The sequence below is a fragment of the Anopheles moucheti genome, chromosome 2, assembly GCF_943734755.1.
Source record: "Anopheles moucheti chromosome 2, idAnoMoucSN_F20_07, whole genome shotgun sequence".
Lineage (NCBI taxonomy): Eukaryota > Metazoa > Arthropoda > Insecta > Diptera > Culicidae > Anopheles > Anopheles moucheti.
The window spans coordinates 55,753,512-55,770,407 of record NC_069140.1 but is presented as its reverse complement, the minus strand read 5'-3'; the positions used below and the strand labels follow the sequence as shown (position 1 = coordinate 55,770,407).

Sequence of the window (16,896 nt, the reverse complement as noted above, 5' to 3'; positions counted from 1 at the left end):
CCAGAGGGCGGCTGCATACAACGTCGGCATAGCAATCTAAACATAAACAACCAGACCAACTGACAGCAGTTGTCAGTTGTATCGGTTGCGCTTTGTTCAGTGCGAAATTAAGTGCCTTCATCGTAGGAAAACAGCTAAAAGGCGTATTTTGTGTAAAATAGAACAATAGTATTTCAAATATACCCAAAGTGTACTTTTCGGCGTTGCATTATATGAGGCTGAACATGGTGTTGCAAAACCGACATAAATGGATTTCCTCCTGGGGCTTTGCGATTTCACTGCTGTTTCTGAACGTTGTCCTTTGCGATGAGCCCAGCAAATTGCAACGAAAAGTAGGGCGTTCTGAACATTTATCAAACTGATCTTGGGTGCAGTTAGTCTCGATCGTCGTGAGTCACCTGCTAACATGTTGTATTCTCTTATTTCCAGCTGACAGCAACATTGAATCCGGGATGCAGAGATATCTGCGAAAATAATAAAGCTATCACATTGGTGCATATTGCGGCCGCATCCGACACGGACACGATCCATTACGTGTGGGATTTTACGGGTAAACCAACCATTATGGTAGCATTAACGAGCAAACAGGCCGAATTTCACATCGATTGGCCTAGATTGATTGACAGCAAACCGGGTTCTGCTTACTTTACCGAAGTTCCACAATACACCTTTATGGCGATTATCAACCGGGTAGGTGGACAATAGCAGAGGGCGGTCGCAGATTGTGTGACCCTGGGATAGCCCGGCAACTATGTTATCCTCCTATGACTAATTGGTTATGTTTTTGTTACTGTTTTCACGTGTATAGATTTTCCAGTACGATGACGCTCATGATCGTGCGATGTTGGACGATGATGCGAATGTATTTGTGTACGATCCGCATAATTTCACGTGGAACCGCAGCCTGCTGTGGTCGAACGAACAGGACGCTATGATGGCAATCAATGCGGGTGATGATTTTCTTTTCAAGGTAAGAGCTTCCTGTTACCCACTCCTACCTTAGTTCGCGGTCGTTTGTTTATTGATTTTCTATTCACCTGCTAGTTTATTTGTTGTATTGATTGCGCTGATAAATATGCATAAGTGTAGTTTTTCGTTTGCGTCCGGTGTATCGCAATGTATGTGTAGTTTATCTCGCGAGTGCATCAAAAGTACTAACCGTTAACCGATTTGTTTTCTCTTCGTTTAGTTAAATGCATACTCAACGAAAGACCACGGCATGGACTTTCCGCATTTGCTGCACACGTCGAACTCTACCCAGATAGACATAGTGTTTAACAACATAACGAACCGTTACGCCAATCCACGCTTTGCGATCGAGCTACTATTTGTCGTGTCGGAACAAGCCGTCGTCGGGTCGGAATTCGAGGTTACGAAGCGTAAAACGCTGGATGACGAACATACGCCCGGTATTTTCGAAATCGTCGACGTACTGTCACCGGGCGCTTTCACCTTCTCGGCCGGTGGGTTCATTGAATACCGACCCGTGTCATACACTCACCCCGAACGTGATGTGGCCACATCGACAGAAACGCGTCAAAGTCAGCCGGTTACTGTACGGTCACCATCGGCAGCACTGCAAACCACGCTGGCCTACGCGCTGTACGGTACGAAGCTGGACAGCTACCTGGTGCAGGGCATGAATGTTTCATTCGGCGTGAGCGAGGATGGGTTCTACCGCAAAACGAACTACACCACCATGACGTTCCAGGTCGGTTACGGTATGCCACCGGTAGAGGAGTTGTCCGCATTCGTGCTGATTGTGGCTGGTATCGGTATCGGGGTACCGTTGGTCGTGTTGGTCGTGAGCATCATTTATGTTTGCGTCAAGAAACTTCGCAATCGGGACCGATTTCAGCAACAGCGACTGTAATGGTCCTATGGTGAGACGGGCGAATTTATGCTAAAAAGATCTCTCATTCCTTGATGCTTGCTTCTCCGAGCCAGCAACTAGCAACGCACACACGGACACAAACCCGTGGCACTGTAGCTGTACGGCGTGTGGTAATAGCGAATTTTATTAAACCGAACCCTTTCATAGAGTGTTGTATAGCTGTGTTATTAAAATAAAATTGTCTAATTTTATAGCAAAACTAGGCCTCATCAAAGGTATGGCGGCAGGAAATATTTGATTGTTGATTTTCCGAACTCCGCCCGTGATGCGACTATTGACCGAGCTCACTAATTCCGAGTTTAATGATAGATTTAGCAAAGATTGCGTCTCATATCCGCTAACGCTAACACCGTTCGTCGTACAATGAGCAGTGGCGCTCCGAGGGCATGGTGCGTCTTGTTAAAAGATGTCGTTTCATTCATGGCTATAAAATCAACTATGCAAATGGTGCGGACAAGCAGTGTATGTTTTGTGATTGCACTCGAGACAGATACTAATTGCTTCCCACTTTTCAAACGAAGTCTAATGTCTTCATTCGGGCTTATACTGTTGCTGATTAGCATCATGCTAATTAATTGCAGCTCAAGTGTGAGTACACGCAGTACTAGGGCGAACACTGTATTGTGCGTTGCTGTATTTCAAATTTATTACTGAATATTTGTTTATCCGTTGCATTGCCACCAGAAAGGTACAATGGATCAAATGGCAAAAACCAGTGCCATGATGCGATCGGTGTGCATCGGAAAACACAAGGCGGAAGAAGGCTTGGTCGATGGGCTTGGACGTGGTGAATTTGTCGACACGAAGGAACTCAAGTGCTACGCAAACTGCGTGTTGGAAATGATGCAAGCGGTAACATGCAATTAATCAAACGTATCTGTTCTGATCCCTATTTTGCCTAAAACTACCCGGTATCGTTGTAGATGAAAAAAGGAAAAATCCATGCCGATAGCGCCATCAAGCAGATTGATTTGCTTATACCGTCCGAGATTGCCGAACCGACCATAAGGGCATTCGATGGTTGCCGTGATTCAGGTTAGTGATATTAGTGATCTTTTAGCATCGTTAAGAAATTTAACAAAAAATAGATGGTTTACTTTTTCGAACACAGCAAATGGAATTAAAAATTCGTGCGAGGCTGCATATGCACTGCTAAAGTGTCTACATGCCAAAAACCCAAAATATTTCTTTGCCTAACTTCTACATGCACGAGGCCATGCCGATTGCTTACGCGGGATTGGTAGTTAGCATTAAAACAACAAATAAAGAATACAGCAGCACACAGGGAAGTTCCGTTTATTCGCTCAGGTTTCTTATCATACAAACCCTCGGAAGTTTAGTGGGAAGAAAGTAGTGAGAAATATTGTGCTGTAGATGCACCGGCTATGGGAAAACGAACTTGGGATTGTTTTTGTAAAAGCACTGTAAAAGTATCGATGCCGCCTCACAATGATCTTTAACGCCTTGAGCTGAAATGGGAACAGAATGCAACTACTGTTAAAATTGCTCGCCAGTGTGTGGGCGATACGTGTTTCAACTTACCTGCCGTTTTACAAGCTTCTAGCCCGGCCCGAAATGCCGGTTTCATATCGTCCGGCAGCATGGTGTCGATTTGTTTGAGCGATTTTTCATAGTTCACCTTCCCTTTGCGGGCCACCTGCATAATGTCCAGCAGGCAACTAACGTAGCATTTAAAGTCTTTCGTATCAGCGAAAACACCACGGTTCACATCATCTGCTACAGCTAAGACAAAAAGGGAAAGAACATTGCTTTGGGTTTGATTTGGGTTACAGCTATACTGCGTGTAGTACCGTCCGATATTTTATGCTTCGGTTGGCAGACTTGCCGGAACGTCTTGGCCGTCTTTTCTAACTGTTCCTGGCTGATGGTCTACAGGGGTAGAAAAGGTCATGGTAATTGTCAATGCTCTTTACTGCATTTGCTGTAAAATTTAAAATAATGGTCTATATGTGTACAAGGGGTAGAAAGGGCCATGGTAATTGTCAATGATCTTTACTGCAATTGCTGTAAAATTTAAAATAACTCTAATGAAATGAGTTGTGCGAAATTAAAAATTCTCCGTGTGCGACCACAGACCCGATTAAATTGGTCCGTATATGATGATGTGAATAATTTATGTTACCAGCGAATCTGAACTACTAATATTTACCCAACCTCGTTGGATAAGAAAGGCTTTGCAATTGAGGCTATGTTTCTGATTGCAGCCAATTACGAATGCAATACGGACACTGACTTCGAGTTGTCAAGCCTTCTAATGATGTTATTAGCTATGATACGCACAATTATCAGCGATCGAATTACGGTGTACATAAAAATATGAAATCAGAGAAAAGGGAACGAATTTAAGTTCTGCACACGACATGGACGGTACAACTCCGACACTCTCTGCGCTAATGCAGTTTTTGATCTTCAACTACTATACGCCATACTACAGCTTCTGTACGGTGGGTCGAGATTTTCTCAGCGACTTAGCAGTGAGCAGAATTTTGCTGTCCGTCAACGATCGATTCGACTCCAATTTGCTGCTCGCCATCGACAATGGTTGCCAAGCATTCGTGGTCGATGAACCGGGCATTGAGAGATTTCTACACCTCTACATCCCCGTACACGATGTGGCCCGGCAGCGATCGTTGGATAAAAGCTTGATACTGCTAATAACGCAACAAAATCAAACGCTGGTGTTTGATCGATTACGTACGATGGATGTTTTTCGTGGTATGATTCCAATACATTTGCATGGGAGTCTCTTTCATCGAGTATGCAATGGAATGGCTACAATTTTTGCTTGTATTGTTACACAAACAGAACTACCGAACGTGCTGCTAATCGTGTACGATGAACAGAAGCTTCCTACGAATCTCTACACAACGGCCGTCAGTAGCACGGATGTGCTTGACCGGAAGGTGAACATTACGTTGAAACAGCTTCCGATAGAATGGAACAACTGGAGAAATTTCACCTTTTTCCCAGATAAAACCAGCGATCTGAAGGGCTATGTATTGCGGACGTCCGTGGTCAATTATTTGCCGTTTACGAGTTACGAAGTGTTGGTATGTATGACTTTGGTATGTAAATGGTGATCACCGGTACATAATGTCTACGTACGAACAGGCGAACGAGGCCGGTAATGCTTTCGATTCGGTAACGGGCAAACGATCGATGTGGTTGGATGGGACGGAATTACAAATGCTGGTATCCTTTTGCGAACGTCGCAATTGTAACATTCTGGTTTCACCAGGTAGGTAGTTTCTCACGAAGGCAGTGAGTTATTGATCAATTTGATGTTGTTGACGTTGTTTCGTACTTTTGCAGAAGATGAAGATATGTGGGGCGACGTGTATCCGAATGGTACTGGCAACGGGTTGATGGGCAGCGTAGTCCAACGCCGAACCGATATTGCGTTTGGAGCATTCTATCTCTGGCTCGCGCCCTACAATTTCTCAACCTACACGGCCACCATTAGTCGATCCATGCTGACCATGCTCGTACCGAAGCCGAAGGTGCTTCCCTTCTGGCGAACACCCTTTCTAACGTTCTCGCTGCCACTGTGGATAACCGTGTTGGTTACACTACTTGCCGGTATTCTAGCAACATGGTTCGCCGGGACAGTGCGGCACCGTTTGCTGCTACATTCCGTCGATACCGATCGGGCGGCGATCGACTTGATCGCAGAACAACTTACGCTGAGCGATTCCGTGCTTATGATGGTAGGATTCTTCGTTGCCCAATCGTCGTCCATTCGAAATGATCTTTGGTCGTGTGTTTTCTTGTTTGCCTCCCTACTGTTGGCCGGGTTTATGGTGAGCAATCTGTACAGTGCAGGTTTGGCTAGCATTATGACGGTTCCGCAGTACGAAAAATCAATCGACACCGTGAAGGATTTCGCTGCATCTGGGATGCCATGGTATGGCCCCACGCCCTACTGTTTGGATGAGATTTGGAATGCTAGCGAAGTAAGTTTATTATGTAGTCGGTTTCTGCAGATGCTAATGAATGTTTTCTGTATTTCACCATGTCCCTACAGCCTCACTTGCAGCAAATTATTAAAACCTTCTCTTCAGTCGGGCCGGAAGAGATGAAAAGGCTTGCGCATGTGGGTGGCGGTGGTTTCACTATCGAACAGGCACAGCACGGTAACTTTGCACCAAATAACTTTCTTGATCGGGAATCTTCGACGACTTTCCAACCGTTGAAGGACTACATCTATACGCAAAACTGTGCGGCCCTGATAACCAATACTAATCCTTTGCTTTCGAATCTTAACGAGTACATTTTACGGGTACAGCAGTCTGGATTACTGTACCATCTCGGCACCCAGACCGCCATTCGGTATCTTCCGACGGACGTGATGCAAAACATCGAACAATCCAGGATTCATCAGCACAATGAAGGTGCGGTAACGTTGGAAATTGGCCATTTTTTGGGAGCATTCTTCATACTGTGCTATGGGCTATTGTGTGCAGGGATTGTGTTTATAGGAGAAATATGGGGCACAGTGATCATACAACGAATGAATGAGATGATCATGTGAAATGTAACATACATAACTCCCTATTGAACATTATAGTGAATATTGCTTACATGCGCTTGTTGCGTTTGCAATGAAAGCCATACAATGCTCCACACAGCTAACGCTGTCATTGTTCCCGTGAAGGACATTTTTTTCTCAAAGTTTATCACCAACAGTTATGACATGATTTCCTTGCAGTACACGAGATGTTACGCACATACGATCAATACGGCTTGAAGTACACTTAACACTAATCTATCACCAACGTTCGCGTATTTTGTATTTTATCGTATTGTGGTCCGAAGCACACTGAGGGCGTTATGTTGTTGAAAAGAGCATTTTAAACTATCGAGCGGAAACATTTCTTTCGGTTTTAAAACGTTCAAGTGAAACGTGGGACTTAACACTTCATCGATAAAAATTGCAGTGTTGCAAATGGCAATTAAATGATCGCAAGTATTAGGCATGAAGCTTCACTCGTTGATATTTCGTATCAGCGAAAACACCACGGTTCACATCAATTGCTATAGCTAAGACAAAAGGGAAAGAACATTGCGTTGGGTTTGATTTGGGTTACAGCTATATTGCGTGTAGTACCGTCCGATATTTTATGCTTCGGTTGGCAGACTTGCCGGAACGTCTTGGCCGTCTTTTCTAACTGTTCCTGGCTGATGGTCTATATGTGTACAAGGGGTAGAAAAGGTCATGGTAATTGTCAATGATCTTTACTGCAATTGCTGTAAAATTTAAAATAATGGTCTACGTGTGTACGAGGGGTAGAAAGGGCCATGGTAATTGTCAATGATCTTTACTGCAATTGCTGTAAAATTTAAAATAACTCTAATGAAATGAGTTGTGCGAAATTAAAAATTCTCGGTGTGTGACCACAGACCCGATGAACTTGGTCCGTATATGATGATGTGAATAATTTATGTTACCAGCGAATCTGAACTACTAATATTTACCCAACCTCGTTGGATAAGAAAGGCTTTGCAATTGAGGCTATGTTTCTGATTGCAGCCAATTACGAATGCAATACGGACACTGACTTCGAGTTGTCAAGCCCTCTAATGATGTTATTAGCTATGATACGCACAATTATCAGCGATCGAATTACGGTGTACATAAAAATATGAAATCAGAGAAAAGGGAACGAATTTAAGTTCTGCACACGACATGGACGGTACAACTCCGACACTCTCTGCGCTAATGCAGTTTTTGATCTTCAACTACTATACGCCATACTACAGCTTCTGTACGGTGGGTCGAGATTTTCTCAGCGACTTAGCAGTGAGCAGAATTTTGCTGTCCGTCAACGATCGATTCGACTCCAATTTGCTGCTCGCCATCGACAATGGTTGCCAAGCATTCGTGGTCGATGAACCGGGCATTGAGAGATTTCTACACCTCTACATCCCCGTACACGATGTGGCCCGGCAGCGATCGTTGGATAAAAGCTTGATACTGCTAATAACGCAACAAAATCAAACGCTGGTGTTTGATCGATTACGTACGATGGATGTTTTTCGTGGTATGATTCCAATACATTTGCATGGGAGTCTCTTTCATCGAGTATGCAATGGAATGGCTACAATTTTTGCTTGTATTGTTACACAAACAGAACTACCGAACGTGCTGCTAATCGTGTACGATGAACAGGAGCTTCCTACGAATCTCTACACAACGGCCGTCAGTATCACGGATGTGCTTGACCGGAAGGTGAACATTACGTTGAAACAGCTTCCGATAGAATGGAACAACTGGAGAAATTTCACCTTTTTCCCAGATAAAACCAGCGATCTGAAGGGCTATGTATTGCGGACGTCCGTGGTCAATTATTTGCCGTTTACGAGTTACGAAGTATTGGTATGTATGACGTTGGTACGTAAATGGTGATCACCGGTACATAATGTCTGCATACGAACAGGCGAACGAGGCCGGTAATGCTTTCGATTCGGTAACGGGCAAACGATCGATGTGGTTGGATGGGACGGAATTACAAATGCTGGTATCCTTTTGCGAACGTCGCAATTGTAACATTCTGGCTTCACCAGGTAGGTAATTTCTCACGAAGGCAGTGAGTTATTGATCAATTTGATGTTGTTGACGTTGTTTCGTACTTTTGCAGAAGATGAAGATATGTGGGGCGACGTGTATCCGAATGGTACTGGCAACGGGTTGATGGGCAGCGTAGTCCAACGCCGAACCGATATTGCGTTTGGAGCATTCTATCTCTGGCTCGCCCCCTACAATTTCTCAACCTACACGGCCAGCATTAGTCGATCTGGTGTGACCGTGCTCGTACCGAAGCCGAAGGTGCTTCCCTTCTGGCGAACACCCTTTCTAACGTTCTCGGTGCCACTGTGGATAGCCGTGTTTGTTACACTACTTGCCGGTATTGTAGCAACATGGTTTGCCGGGACAGTGCGGCACCGTTTGCTGCTACATTCCGTCGATACCGATAGGGGGCCGATCGACTTGATCGCAGAACAACTTACGCTGAGCGATTCCGTGCTTATGATGGTAGGATTCTTCGTTGCCCAATCGTCGTCCATTCGAAATGATCTTTGGTCGTGTGTTTTCTTGTTTGCCTCCCTACTGTTGGCCGGGTTTATGGTGAGCAATCTGTACAGTGCAGGTTTGGCTAGCATTATGACGGTTCCGCAGTACGAAAAATCAATCGACACCGTGAAGGATTTCGCTGCATCTGGGATGCCATGGTATGGCCCCACGCCCTACTGTTTGGATGAGATTTGGAATGCTAGCGAAGTAAGTTTATTATGTAGTCGGTTTCTGCAGATGCTAATGAATGTTTTCTGTATTTCACCATGTCCCTACAGCCTCACTTGCAGCAAATTATTAAAACCTTCTCTTCAGTCGGGCCGGAAGGGATGAAAAGGCTTGCGCATGTGGGTGGCAGTGGTTTCATTATCGAACAGGCACAGCACGGTAACTTTGCACCAAATAACTTTCTTGATCGGGAATCTTCGACGACTTTCCAACCGTTGAAGGACTACATCTATACGCAAAACTGTGCGGCCCTGATAACCAATACTAATCCGTTGCTGTCGAATCTTAACGAGTACATTTTACGGGTACAGCAGTCTGGATTACTGTACCATCTCGGCACCCAGACCGCCATTCGGTATCTTCCGACGGACGTGATGCAAAACATCGAACAATCCAGGATTCATCAGCACAATGAAGGTGCGGTAACGTTGGAAATTGGCCATTTTTTGGGAGCATTCTTCATACTGTGCTATGGGCTATTGTGTGCAGGGATTGTGTTTATAGGAGAAATATGGGGCACAGTGATCATACAACGAATGAATGAGATGATCATGTGAAATGTAACATACATAACTCCCTATTGAACATTATAGTGAATATTGCTTACATGCGCTTGTTGCGTTTGCAATGAAAGCCATACAATGCTCCACACAGCTAACGTTCCCGTGAAGGACATTTTTTTCTCAAAGTTTATCACCAACAGTTATGACATGATTTCCTTGCAGTACACGAGATGTTACGCACATACGATCAATACGGCTTGAAGTACACTTAACACTAATCTATCACCAACGTTCGCGTTTTTTGTATTTTATCGTATTGTGGTCCGAAGCACACTGAGGACGTTATGTTGTTGAAAAGAACATTTTAAACTATCGAGCGGAAACATTTCTTTCGGTTTTAAAACGTTCAAGGGAAACGTGGGACTTAACACTTCATCGATAAAAATTGCAGTGTTGCAAATGGCAATTAAATGATCGCAAGTATTAGGCACTCGTTGATATCTTAATCACTTCGTTAAAGTATGACTAGACATAATCGACTTAACGATGGTGGGCATTCTAAAGTGTAATTAATTCTATATGATGCGGGGATTTAATCTCCGGATGTAGTTAAATTTCAACCATCTGTGAGTCAATTTCCTAAGCGACGACAGTATGCTTAGAGTTTCGATAAAGATAATCTTCTCATTTAGAAACAAACTTAGATCCTGTGACGTTATTTGGTGGTTGCACAATAAAGCAAATAGTATTTTATTTTCTGATACCATTGTTTGAGCTGATATTAAAAATGTACAATTTCTGATTCTTTTTTCAACTGTGTAGGCAATTTAACAACATACATTTATTTGATGTATGGCTTTTTTTAGATAGATCCTTGAAGGGTTTGCTTCCTTTTTCCATTTGCATTCCATTAAATTATTTACTTTTACCAATGGCAACTCTTTCGGTTCCGATGTTGTCGCTGTCCAAACCAACCACTATGTCTTCCTTTCCCAGAGTTCCGGGTCCAGCTGGACCTGCGATCGAAATCGCAACGTGGCGTGGTGCACCAATGGCACCTGGTACACTCTTTCTTCCATAATTACTCTTTGCATCCGATTTGCTGTAAATAGTTCCATACGATTGAAAGTCGTACCGTCGGTCATCATTGGCAATGCACTTTTTGTAAGTTCTCCGATGCTCACCCACTAAACTGGGTGAACATTGAGCGCTATCCTTTTTGTTACCACCGGTAGGTACAGCGTCTTCTACGGTGCTAACACTTGTGTCGTCATCGCCTTCATCATTTCCGTTATCATTATCGTCCTGATTGTTATCCTCGTCTTCATCATCTTCTTGGCAGGTTGGTTGCATTGTTCCTCTATCGGGATTGTTCAGTGGACATCATTTATCCCACAGACCGATTTCTTTCATTTTAGTTTGAAAGTACCGTTCGAGAGTGTTGGCACAGCTATTCACAGTTAAACAGAGAGTGTTTAAAATAAAACAAAGGTTGAAAAGAGATTGTTTGCTGCACCAGCTTACCGATAGTATTCCGTTTCTGGTGAGTTGTAGAGTCGACAATTAGTAAAAATTCGGGCCATATCAGCCATGAACAACCGTCTGGTGACGTAATACCTGTAAAAAAATGCAAATGTAATTGGATTAGTAACCTCATTTGTGCTTATTTAATGTAATTAACTTACTTGTTTTTCAAACGTTCCGTCATGGTTTTGAGATCCATTGGATATTTAATGTGATCATAATAGTCCGGTACTTCCACTTGATTGACCGGTTTCAAGAAAGGCCACGCAGCTGTATGCTGCCGAACGGCAAGTAACACTCCACTCAGCGAGTTGGCTAATTTATCCGGGTCAGCCGATTCCTCTAGTGGGCGAGCAGTTCGCTGTGCTCGGAAAGTCGGTCGCCATCCTACTTCCCGCAGACCGGGTATCGATTCTATCGGTATACTTCGGACACCTTCCTTGAAACAGGTCAACCCTGGATGCACCTTTTGTACTTCTTGCTGACGCTGGGTGATGAGTTCCTTCACGATCTCTTTTTGCTTTCGTATAACAGAACTGAACTGTGTGTAGATCAAACTGGGATGGAGCTCACAGTGCATAAGCGTCGCACCTTCATACTCTTTGATGAATCCTGTCAGTAAACAGTAAATAGTAAACAGAGATAGTTAAGCTTTAAGTTAAATAATATCAGTAACCATGTACGTACCAGCATAAACATGGCGTGCTACTTTTATGTCTTTGGAAAATCCCTGCTTCTTGAAGTATCCGATCGCAAACTCGTCGGCGTATGTGAGAAAATGTTTTATGCCCCGTTGAGTACTATAATCTTTCAGATGATTCATAAGATGGGTACCATATCCCTTAACCTGTTCACTGCTAGTAACGGCACAGAAAACGATTTCTGTAAAGCCTTGCGATACGAATGTCCGGAAGCAGATTCCTCCTATCGGACGACCCTCTTTTATCAAGGCCAGTGTTTTGTGTTTCCTAGGAAATGATAAAGAAAAAATCCCTTTTAATAAAAAGAAAGTAAAAAGACAATAGCAATGCAAACATACGGATCGAACACTAGTTGGCTGATGTACTCTCTAGGCATTCCAGGCAGCTGATGAGCGAAAACGCTGTGCAATCCAAGTAACCAGAGCATCGATTGCTTCGTCACAGCCTTGGTAAGTGAATTTCCAACAACGTGAAACTCGATTTCCCGTCGATTCTCTTCCGCCTTAGCGGCTTCATCGCGTGGGGCATTTGGAGGAAAAACTACCTCGGCCCGGCTGGAATAGTTCGAGTCGTTGATACGCTTCAAAGCCCGGGCCACCACGTCGTCGGAAAGATCTTCACAGTCCGATTCCTTTTTGTAGCGCTTAGCTTCACCCAGTTTCTTACCAGTTCCAGCCAAAGATGATGGTCCTTCATGCTGGCGTTTGGCTTTGTGCAGCAAGAGTGAAGCTGAGGGTTTAAAGTTCTGAGACCAGATGGGAGAATCTTCGTTCACCACCTCCTGCTTGAGTGCCTCGAGGAATTTGGGTAACTGTGTCAGCATAATTCGCTTTTCCGGAGGCATACGGTCACGTTCAATTTTACAACGCATCAGCAGCTGCTGATACACGTACTGGTAGACGGCTTTCAACAGTGTACGACCGAAAACGATTGACGTTTCAAAGTGACGAAGGGAACTACAGAAAGCCGGTACATGGCAAAACACCAACCAACGTGTGTAGTTAATCTTATAATTCGAAACGTCTTCTTGATTAACTAAATCCTGCCGTGCGCTCGGAGCTTCAAAGTTCCAATGATTCAGACAATGGAGAAACGTTTTGGCTACATCTGTCATCGAATCCAGTTCAGCTTGATGTAGGTGGCCATATCTGATAAATGAGAAAGAGGTTGAAAAGAGGTTAAATTACCCAACATGCCCAAGTCAGTACAGAGCTCGCCTACTTGTGAAGTACGAAGTTGGTGACAGCTTTCGAAATCGACGGTTGTTCGAACGGAGGATCTCCTAATGGGCCTCTGATAACTGCCTGCGTTCGCGTCAAAATGCATTGTCGCAGCAAACGGAATAGGTAAGCATAAACCTTCTTCGTATCAGTATCCGACTCACGGAGCATGCTCATGTACAGATTTTCCACATCAACTATAGCTCCCAGCAGCTCGTTCATCTGTTCCTCGGTGATATCTCCCAAGTGCTGAATGTGTGTCTCTAGGCTATGTTTGCAGTTCGGATTTCGACACTCCTCTGCGAAATCGGGACAATAATCCACCTCGACGTCTTTGTGGCGATTTTCTTCCGGTGTTTTCCAACCACTGCAGCGGCATTCATTTGCTTGGCAAGAAGAGTACATCGAAAGCTTCGTAAGCTTTTGATTCCTTGGTAGCTGGTAAACCTAGGTACGAAGCGTTGCGGGATAATAGGTAGAACAATCGACAAAAGTTTAAACGGTCTGCATATCTGCATGAAAGATCCACCCATACCTTCTGTTTGCGGAGCATAATCCTTTCGATACTATCCTGCCGAGTGGTTTCCTGCGATCCACCACTATTGCCGCCATGGTTTGCATCAGGCTTCTCTTGCTTTACTTCACCGTTTTGGTTTTTTTGATTCTCACTCATGCTCATCTGTTGTATTGTAGCAGAGAATTTAGAAATACTTTTTTTCTTACCAAAAATCGATAATTATGGGAATATAGCGATTTGTTTTGCTTTGCTATTTGTGTGCAGCTGCTTGACAGCCAAGCGGCGATCAATGTTGCCTAAGATGTGCAGAATGATGATGTGCCACTGTGACAAAATTAATAAAAAAGAAATGGAAAGTGCTACAAATATCAGCTCAAAATGCAGTATTTATTAAAAATATACTCGTACACGTCGTGATATTTTTCGTTTTTTTTTTCAATTCGATATGAGAAAATGTGTTGCAGAAAACATGAAGCGCTGTAATTCATCTAAACCTTGGTGTTATTGTTGTGACAGATGATACGAACGCCTCGTACGTTCGATAGATAATTGTTCATGTTTTGTAAAGTTTTTTGCGTAGTGGCAAGTAAAGTTCATCTCATTAATTCCTCACTTCGATCGAACTTCGTTTTGTGTAAGCATATTAGCAGCAAGGTAAAGATCATGCAAGAATCATACCCAGTAATAGCCAAAGTTCCCACTCACATACTTACCTGGGGTAAGTGGATTGAGGAATCACTTGGCGACCAGAGGGAAATCGTGCTATGCATTACCGGCAATCCTGGCCTGCCTGGCTTTTACACCAAGTTCCTTTCCACTGTATTTGAGTGTTTGAACAAAGAGTTACCAGTGTGGGTAATAGGTAAGCGAAATGTGTTTAGCTCAAAAATTACTTAAAGAATGATATCCAATCTAATGGAGCGCATGTAATCCCTGCTAGGTCAAGCGGGACACGATGAAGCTGACGAAAGTCCCTACAAGAAGCCAGTACCTGCCCTGAACGGGAACGAGAACATGTACAACTTAAAGGGGCAGTTGCAGCATAAAATTGAATTCATTAGAAAATATGTTCCAGAGGATGTCAAAATTCATCTGATTGGTCACTCTATCGGAGCCTACATGGCGTTGGAACTGCTGAAAATTCCCGACATAAGTAATCGCATTAAACATTGCTACTTTCTATTCCCCACCCTGGAACGGATGGCTGGTTCTAGGAATGGATTTATAGTGACCAGAATCATCAATCCAATGTGGTTCGTGTTGCAATGGTTCTATCGAATGTTCAACCTGTTGCCACTATTCATTCGTACGTGGATTATCTATACGTACTATCTGGTGGACGGAATTCCAAAGTATTTCCTCGGCACTGGTTTGAAGTATATGAACCCAAATGTCATTGATAAAATATGGTTTCTCGCTATGGACGAAATGAAGAATGTGAATGAGCTGGATGTAGATACTCTAACGAAGAATAGGCAACGTATCAAGCTGTACTATGGATCCAGAGACGGATGGGTACCGGTGAAATACTATCACGAGTTAAAACAACGCATCCCAGATGTGGATGCCGAGCTTTGTACTAGAAAGTATGAGCATGCCTTTGTTTTACGTTCAGCGGAACAGATGGGCTTTTATGTCGGCGAATGGATCTTGAAAAACCGTGCCTAGAAGGTGATATTTATGGGTGATACAACGTGGCTAGTATAAAGATAATAACCTTAGCACACAACGTGTTTTAACAACTAGCATGTAAATGTTGAAAGAAATTGGAAATATTCTCACTGAACCTCGGTGTTTATGGAAAGTAGTATTAGAAAATCAACCGTTACTTTGACAAAAAATAGCAAAAGTCAAACAGGTAGAAGAAAATAAAAAAGCTTTCCCATACCGGGAATCGAACCCGGGCCTTCTGGGTGAAAGCCAGATATCCTAGCCACTAGACCATATGGGACAATTAGGAGAGGGATGCTACAAAAATATCTGATGAAACTGGAATAACCTTCTACGACATGCTGGCTCCATTCTACTGATAAGGTGTTTTTTGTGCTTCTAAACTATATGTGCTTAATCCTGATTTTGATGAGATGAAAATCGTATTGTTGTATTTGTTGAATTAACTACTGCTTACAAGGTCAGCTAGGTCAGCTGTTGAAGGATTTTTTGCGGAACTATTGCTCCGGCGTACACTTTACTCAATGTACGATAGCAGGATCATGCGCACTTTGCCATTGCTCGCTGCAGCTCGCGGAATGCTCCGAGAAAGTCGGTAGTATCGAGGAAACCTTCCAGATAGGTGCACTAGCACGACCGACGGCAAGGACTGCGAGAACGTTTCAATGTCTGTTGGTGGAAAGGTTTTGTCAACATTTAATCGAAACTGATAGGTGGTGATGTTCGTATTTTTTTTGGCAAAAGTGTAGTGTGGAATCAAGTATTGTTTCCTTTTGGCTTTATCTCTCTATTTTATCGGACTGTTAACATTCGACCATGTACAATGAGTTCTATATCTAAGTGAAAATGCGTGATTACGTGTTGTAATCAATTGCCCAACCAGGCCATACCAGAGAAAGTGTTCTGTAATCAAAACAAACAACAGTTCATACCTAGTGAAATAAGTGAAACAAATTTCGATACATCAGTAGGTTAAAAGGTGTGTTTCTACGGGATTGATAATCGGTAAATCGCATGACCAGCTACATTTTCAATGTGTCCAACTTTGGTGACACTTGCCGCTGCCTCCTACTCTCTATCGCTCTGCAAGCGACTATACAGGCGGAAAGCAGTATGTTACGCTACTGCCTTTCCGAATTGCTTCTATTTTTGAACAAAATAGAAGCGAAAGATTTAATAAATATTAAGCCGTTTTGTTCTTTTCGTTTTGAGTGGGAAGCATTTATTATTGATCGCTGGCCTGGTAACTTTATTGAAAAAGAGGGACGTACTGCTGATGGACCAGTTTTCGAAAATTGTCTTAAAATACTTTTTTTCCTTCTCGAATCGTGCTGTACACTGTACATTTAATGTCACGCCAATGTTACGGTGTAACGTACCAAAAGTAGAACTTTAACGGTAATTGTCATCTGATTATCGTGTGTGAAACGAAATTGAAAGGTTGTAAACATACCCGTATTCTTCCTGTAGAGAGTTTGAAAACGGGAGGATGGCATTTAGTAGCTGCTCAACAAGTTCAACTTGAGTAAAGGCTCAAGCCCTTCA

General features: G+C 43.3%; 6 protein-coding genes and 1 non-coding gene across 8 annotated transcripts; 4 read left to right on the top strand and 3 right to left on the bottom strand.

The window, feature by feature from the left end:
* Positions 1 to 113: 113 nt before the first annotated feature.
* LOC128297721 (glycosylated lysosomal membrane protein B-like) lies at positions 114 to 2,097 on the top strand. Its single transcript, XM_053033411.1, has 4 exons — positions 114 to 332; positions 430 to 690; positions 809 to 970; positions 1,190 to 2,097. The coding sequence occupies exons 1-4, from the start codon at positions 213 to 215 to the stop codon at positions 1,871 to 1,873; spliced, it is 1,227 nt and encodes a 408-aa protein (XP_052889371.1). The 5' UTR covers positions 114 to 212; the 3' UTR covers positions 1,874 to 2,097.
* Positions 2,098 to 2,419: 322 nt separating this feature from the next.
* Positions 2,420 to 3,091, top strand: LOC128298396 (general odorant-binding protein 72-like). The gene is made up of 4 exons (XM_053034147.1): positions 2,420 to 2,482; positions 2,579 to 2,746; positions 2,818 to 2,929; positions 3,006 to 3,091. Exons 1-4 carry the CDS (start codon positions 2,420 to 2,422, stop codon positions 3,089 to 3,091), a joined length of 429 nt encoding a protein of 142 aa, XP_052890107.1.
* A 92-nt stretch (positions 3,092 to 3,183) lies between these two features.
* Positions 3,184 to 4,535, bottom strand: LOC128298395 (general odorant-binding protein 72). 2 transcript variants are annotated; one of them, XM_053034145.1, is made up of 4 exons: positions 4,196 to 4,530; positions 3,706 to 3,784; positions 3,437 to 3,637; positions 3,184 to 3,363 (listed from the first exon to the last, which is right to left on the bottom strand). In XM_053034145.1, exons 1-4 carry the CDS (start codon positions 4,223 to 4,225, stop codon positions 3,278 to 3,280), a joined length of 396 nt encoding a protein of 131 aa, XP_052890105.1. In that variant the 5' UTR covers positions 4,226 to 4,530; the 3' UTR covers positions 3,184 to 3,277. The 2 variants fall into 2 exon arrangements, with proteins under 2 accessions (XP_052890105.1, XP_052890106.1); XM_053034146.1 differs by lacking the exon at positions 3,706 to 3,784 and having other exon boundaries at positions 4,196 to 4,535.
* Positions 4,276 to 9,868, top strand: LOC128310427 (uncharacterized). Its single transcript, XM_053047071.1, has 10 exons — positions 4,276 to 4,630; positions 4,721 to 4,980; positions 5,027 to 5,153; positions 5,228 to 5,868; positions 5,940 to 6,442; positions 7,568 to 7,956; positions 8,047 to 8,306; positions 8,353 to 8,479; positions 8,554 to 9,194; positions 9,266 to 9,868. Exons 1-10 carry the CDS (start codon positions 4,276 to 4,278, stop codon positions 9,770 to 9,772), a joined length of 3,810 nt encoding a protein of 1,269 aa, XP_052903031.1. The 3' UTR covers positions 9,773 to 9,868.
* A 577-nt stretch (positions 9,869 to 10,445) lies between these two features.
* LOC128298394 (histone acetyltransferase KAT2A) lies at positions 10,446 to 13,853 on the bottom strand. The gene is made up of 7 exons (XM_053034144.1): positions 13,699 to 13,853; positions 13,165 to 13,610; positions 12,282 to 13,091; positions 11,930 to 12,210; positions 11,404 to 11,854; positions 11,243 to 11,335; positions 10,446 to 11,168 (listed from the first exon to the last, which is right to left on the bottom strand). The coding sequence occupies exons 1-7, from the start codon at positions 13,840 to 13,842 to the stop codon at positions 11,102 to 11,104; spliced, it is 2,292 nt and encodes a 763-aa protein (XP_052890104.1). The 5' UTR covers positions 13,843 to 13,853; the 3' UTR covers positions 10,446 to 11,101.
* Positions 13,854 to 14,202: 349 nt separating this feature from the next.
* Positions 14,203 to 15,398, top strand: LOC128297432 (lipid droplet-associated hydrolase). Its single transcript, XM_053033068.1, has 2 exons — positions 14,203 to 14,542; positions 14,621 to 15,398. Exons 1-2 carry the CDS (start codon positions 14,236 to 14,238, stop codon positions 15,346 to 15,348), a joined length of 1,035 nt encoding a protein of 344 aa, XP_052889028.1. The 5' UTR covers positions 14,203 to 14,235; the 3' UTR covers positions 15,349 to 15,398.
* Positions 15,399 to 15,559: 161 nt separating this feature from the next.
* Positions 15,560 to 15,631, bottom strand: Trnae-uuc (transfer RNA glutamic acid (anticodon UUC)). Its single transcript has one exon. It is a non-coding gene; the product is annotated as a tRNA-Glu (tRNA).
* Between the last annotated feature and the right edge of the window lie 1,265 nt (positions 15,632 to 16,896).

Bases quoted from the DNA above. Each gene is read 5' to 3' on its own strand.
- LOC128297721 (XM_053033411.1), top strand. From the start codon at position 213: ATGAGGCTGAACATGGTGTTGCAAAACCGACATAAATGGATTTCCTCC. The intron at 333-429 runs GTAGGGCGTTCT...TCTTATTTCCAG, and splicing joins CCAGCAAATTGCAACGAAAA to CTGACAGCAACATTGAATCC. The intron at 971-1,189 runs GTAAGAGCTTCC...CTCTTCGTTTAG, and splicing joins GTGATGATTTTCTTTTCAAG to TTAAATGCATACTCAACGAA.
- LOC128298396 (XM_053034147.1), top strand. From the start codon at position 2,420: ATGTCTTCATTCGGGCTTATACTGTTGCTGATTAGCATCATGCTAATT. The intron at 2,747-2,817 runs GTAACATGCAAT...GTATCGTTGTAG, and splicing joins TGTTGGAAATGATGCAAGCG to ATGAAAAAAGGAAAAATCCA. The intron at 2,930-3,005 runs GTTAGTGATATT...TTTCGAACACAG, and splicing joins CGATGGTTGCCGTGATTCAG to CAAATGGAATTAAAAATTCG.
- LOC128298395 (XM_053034145.1), bottom strand. From the start codon at position 4,225: ATGTACACCGTAATTCGATCGCTGATAATT. The intron at 3,785-4,195 runs GTGCGTATCATA...CTACCCCTGTAG, and splicing joins TAATTCGATCGCTGATAATT to ACCATCAGCCAGGAACAGTT. The intron at 3,638-3,705 runs GTACTACACGCA...TTTTTGTCTTAG, and splicing joins GAAGCATAAAATATCGGACG to CTGTAGCAGATGATGTGAAC.
- LOC128310427 (XM_053047071.1), top strand. From the start codon at position 4,276: ATGGACGGTACAACTCCGACACTCTCTGCGCTAATGCAGTTTTTGATC. The intron at 6,443-7,567 runs GTGAAATGTAAC...ATATGAAATCAG, and splicing joins CGAATGAATGAGATGATCAT to AGAAAAGGGAACGAATTTAA. The intron at 7,957-8,046 runs GTATGATTCCAA...TTACACAAACAG, and splicing joins TACGATGGATGTTTTTCGTG to AACTACCGAACGTGCTGCTA.
- LOC128298394 (XM_053034144.1), bottom strand. From the start codon at position 13,842: ATGAGCATGAGTGAGAATCAAAAAAACCAAAACGGTGAAGTAAAGCAA. The intron at 13,611-13,698 runs GTATGGGTGGAT...CTTCGTACCTAG, and splicing joins TTATGCTCCGCAAACAGAAG to GTTTACCAGCTACCAAGGAA. The intron at 11,169-11,242 runs GTAAGCTGGTGC...AACTGTGAATAG, and splicing joins CCAGAAACGGAATACTATCG to CTGTGCCAACACTCTCGAAC.
- LOC128297432 (XM_053033068.1), top strand. From the start codon at position 14,236: ATGTTTTGTAAAGTTTTTTGCGTAGTGGCAAGTAAAGTTCATCTCATT. The intron at 14,543-14,620 runs GTAAGCGAAATG...AATCCCTGCTAG, and splicing joins GTTACCAGTGTGGGTAATAG to GTCAAGCGGGACACGATGAA.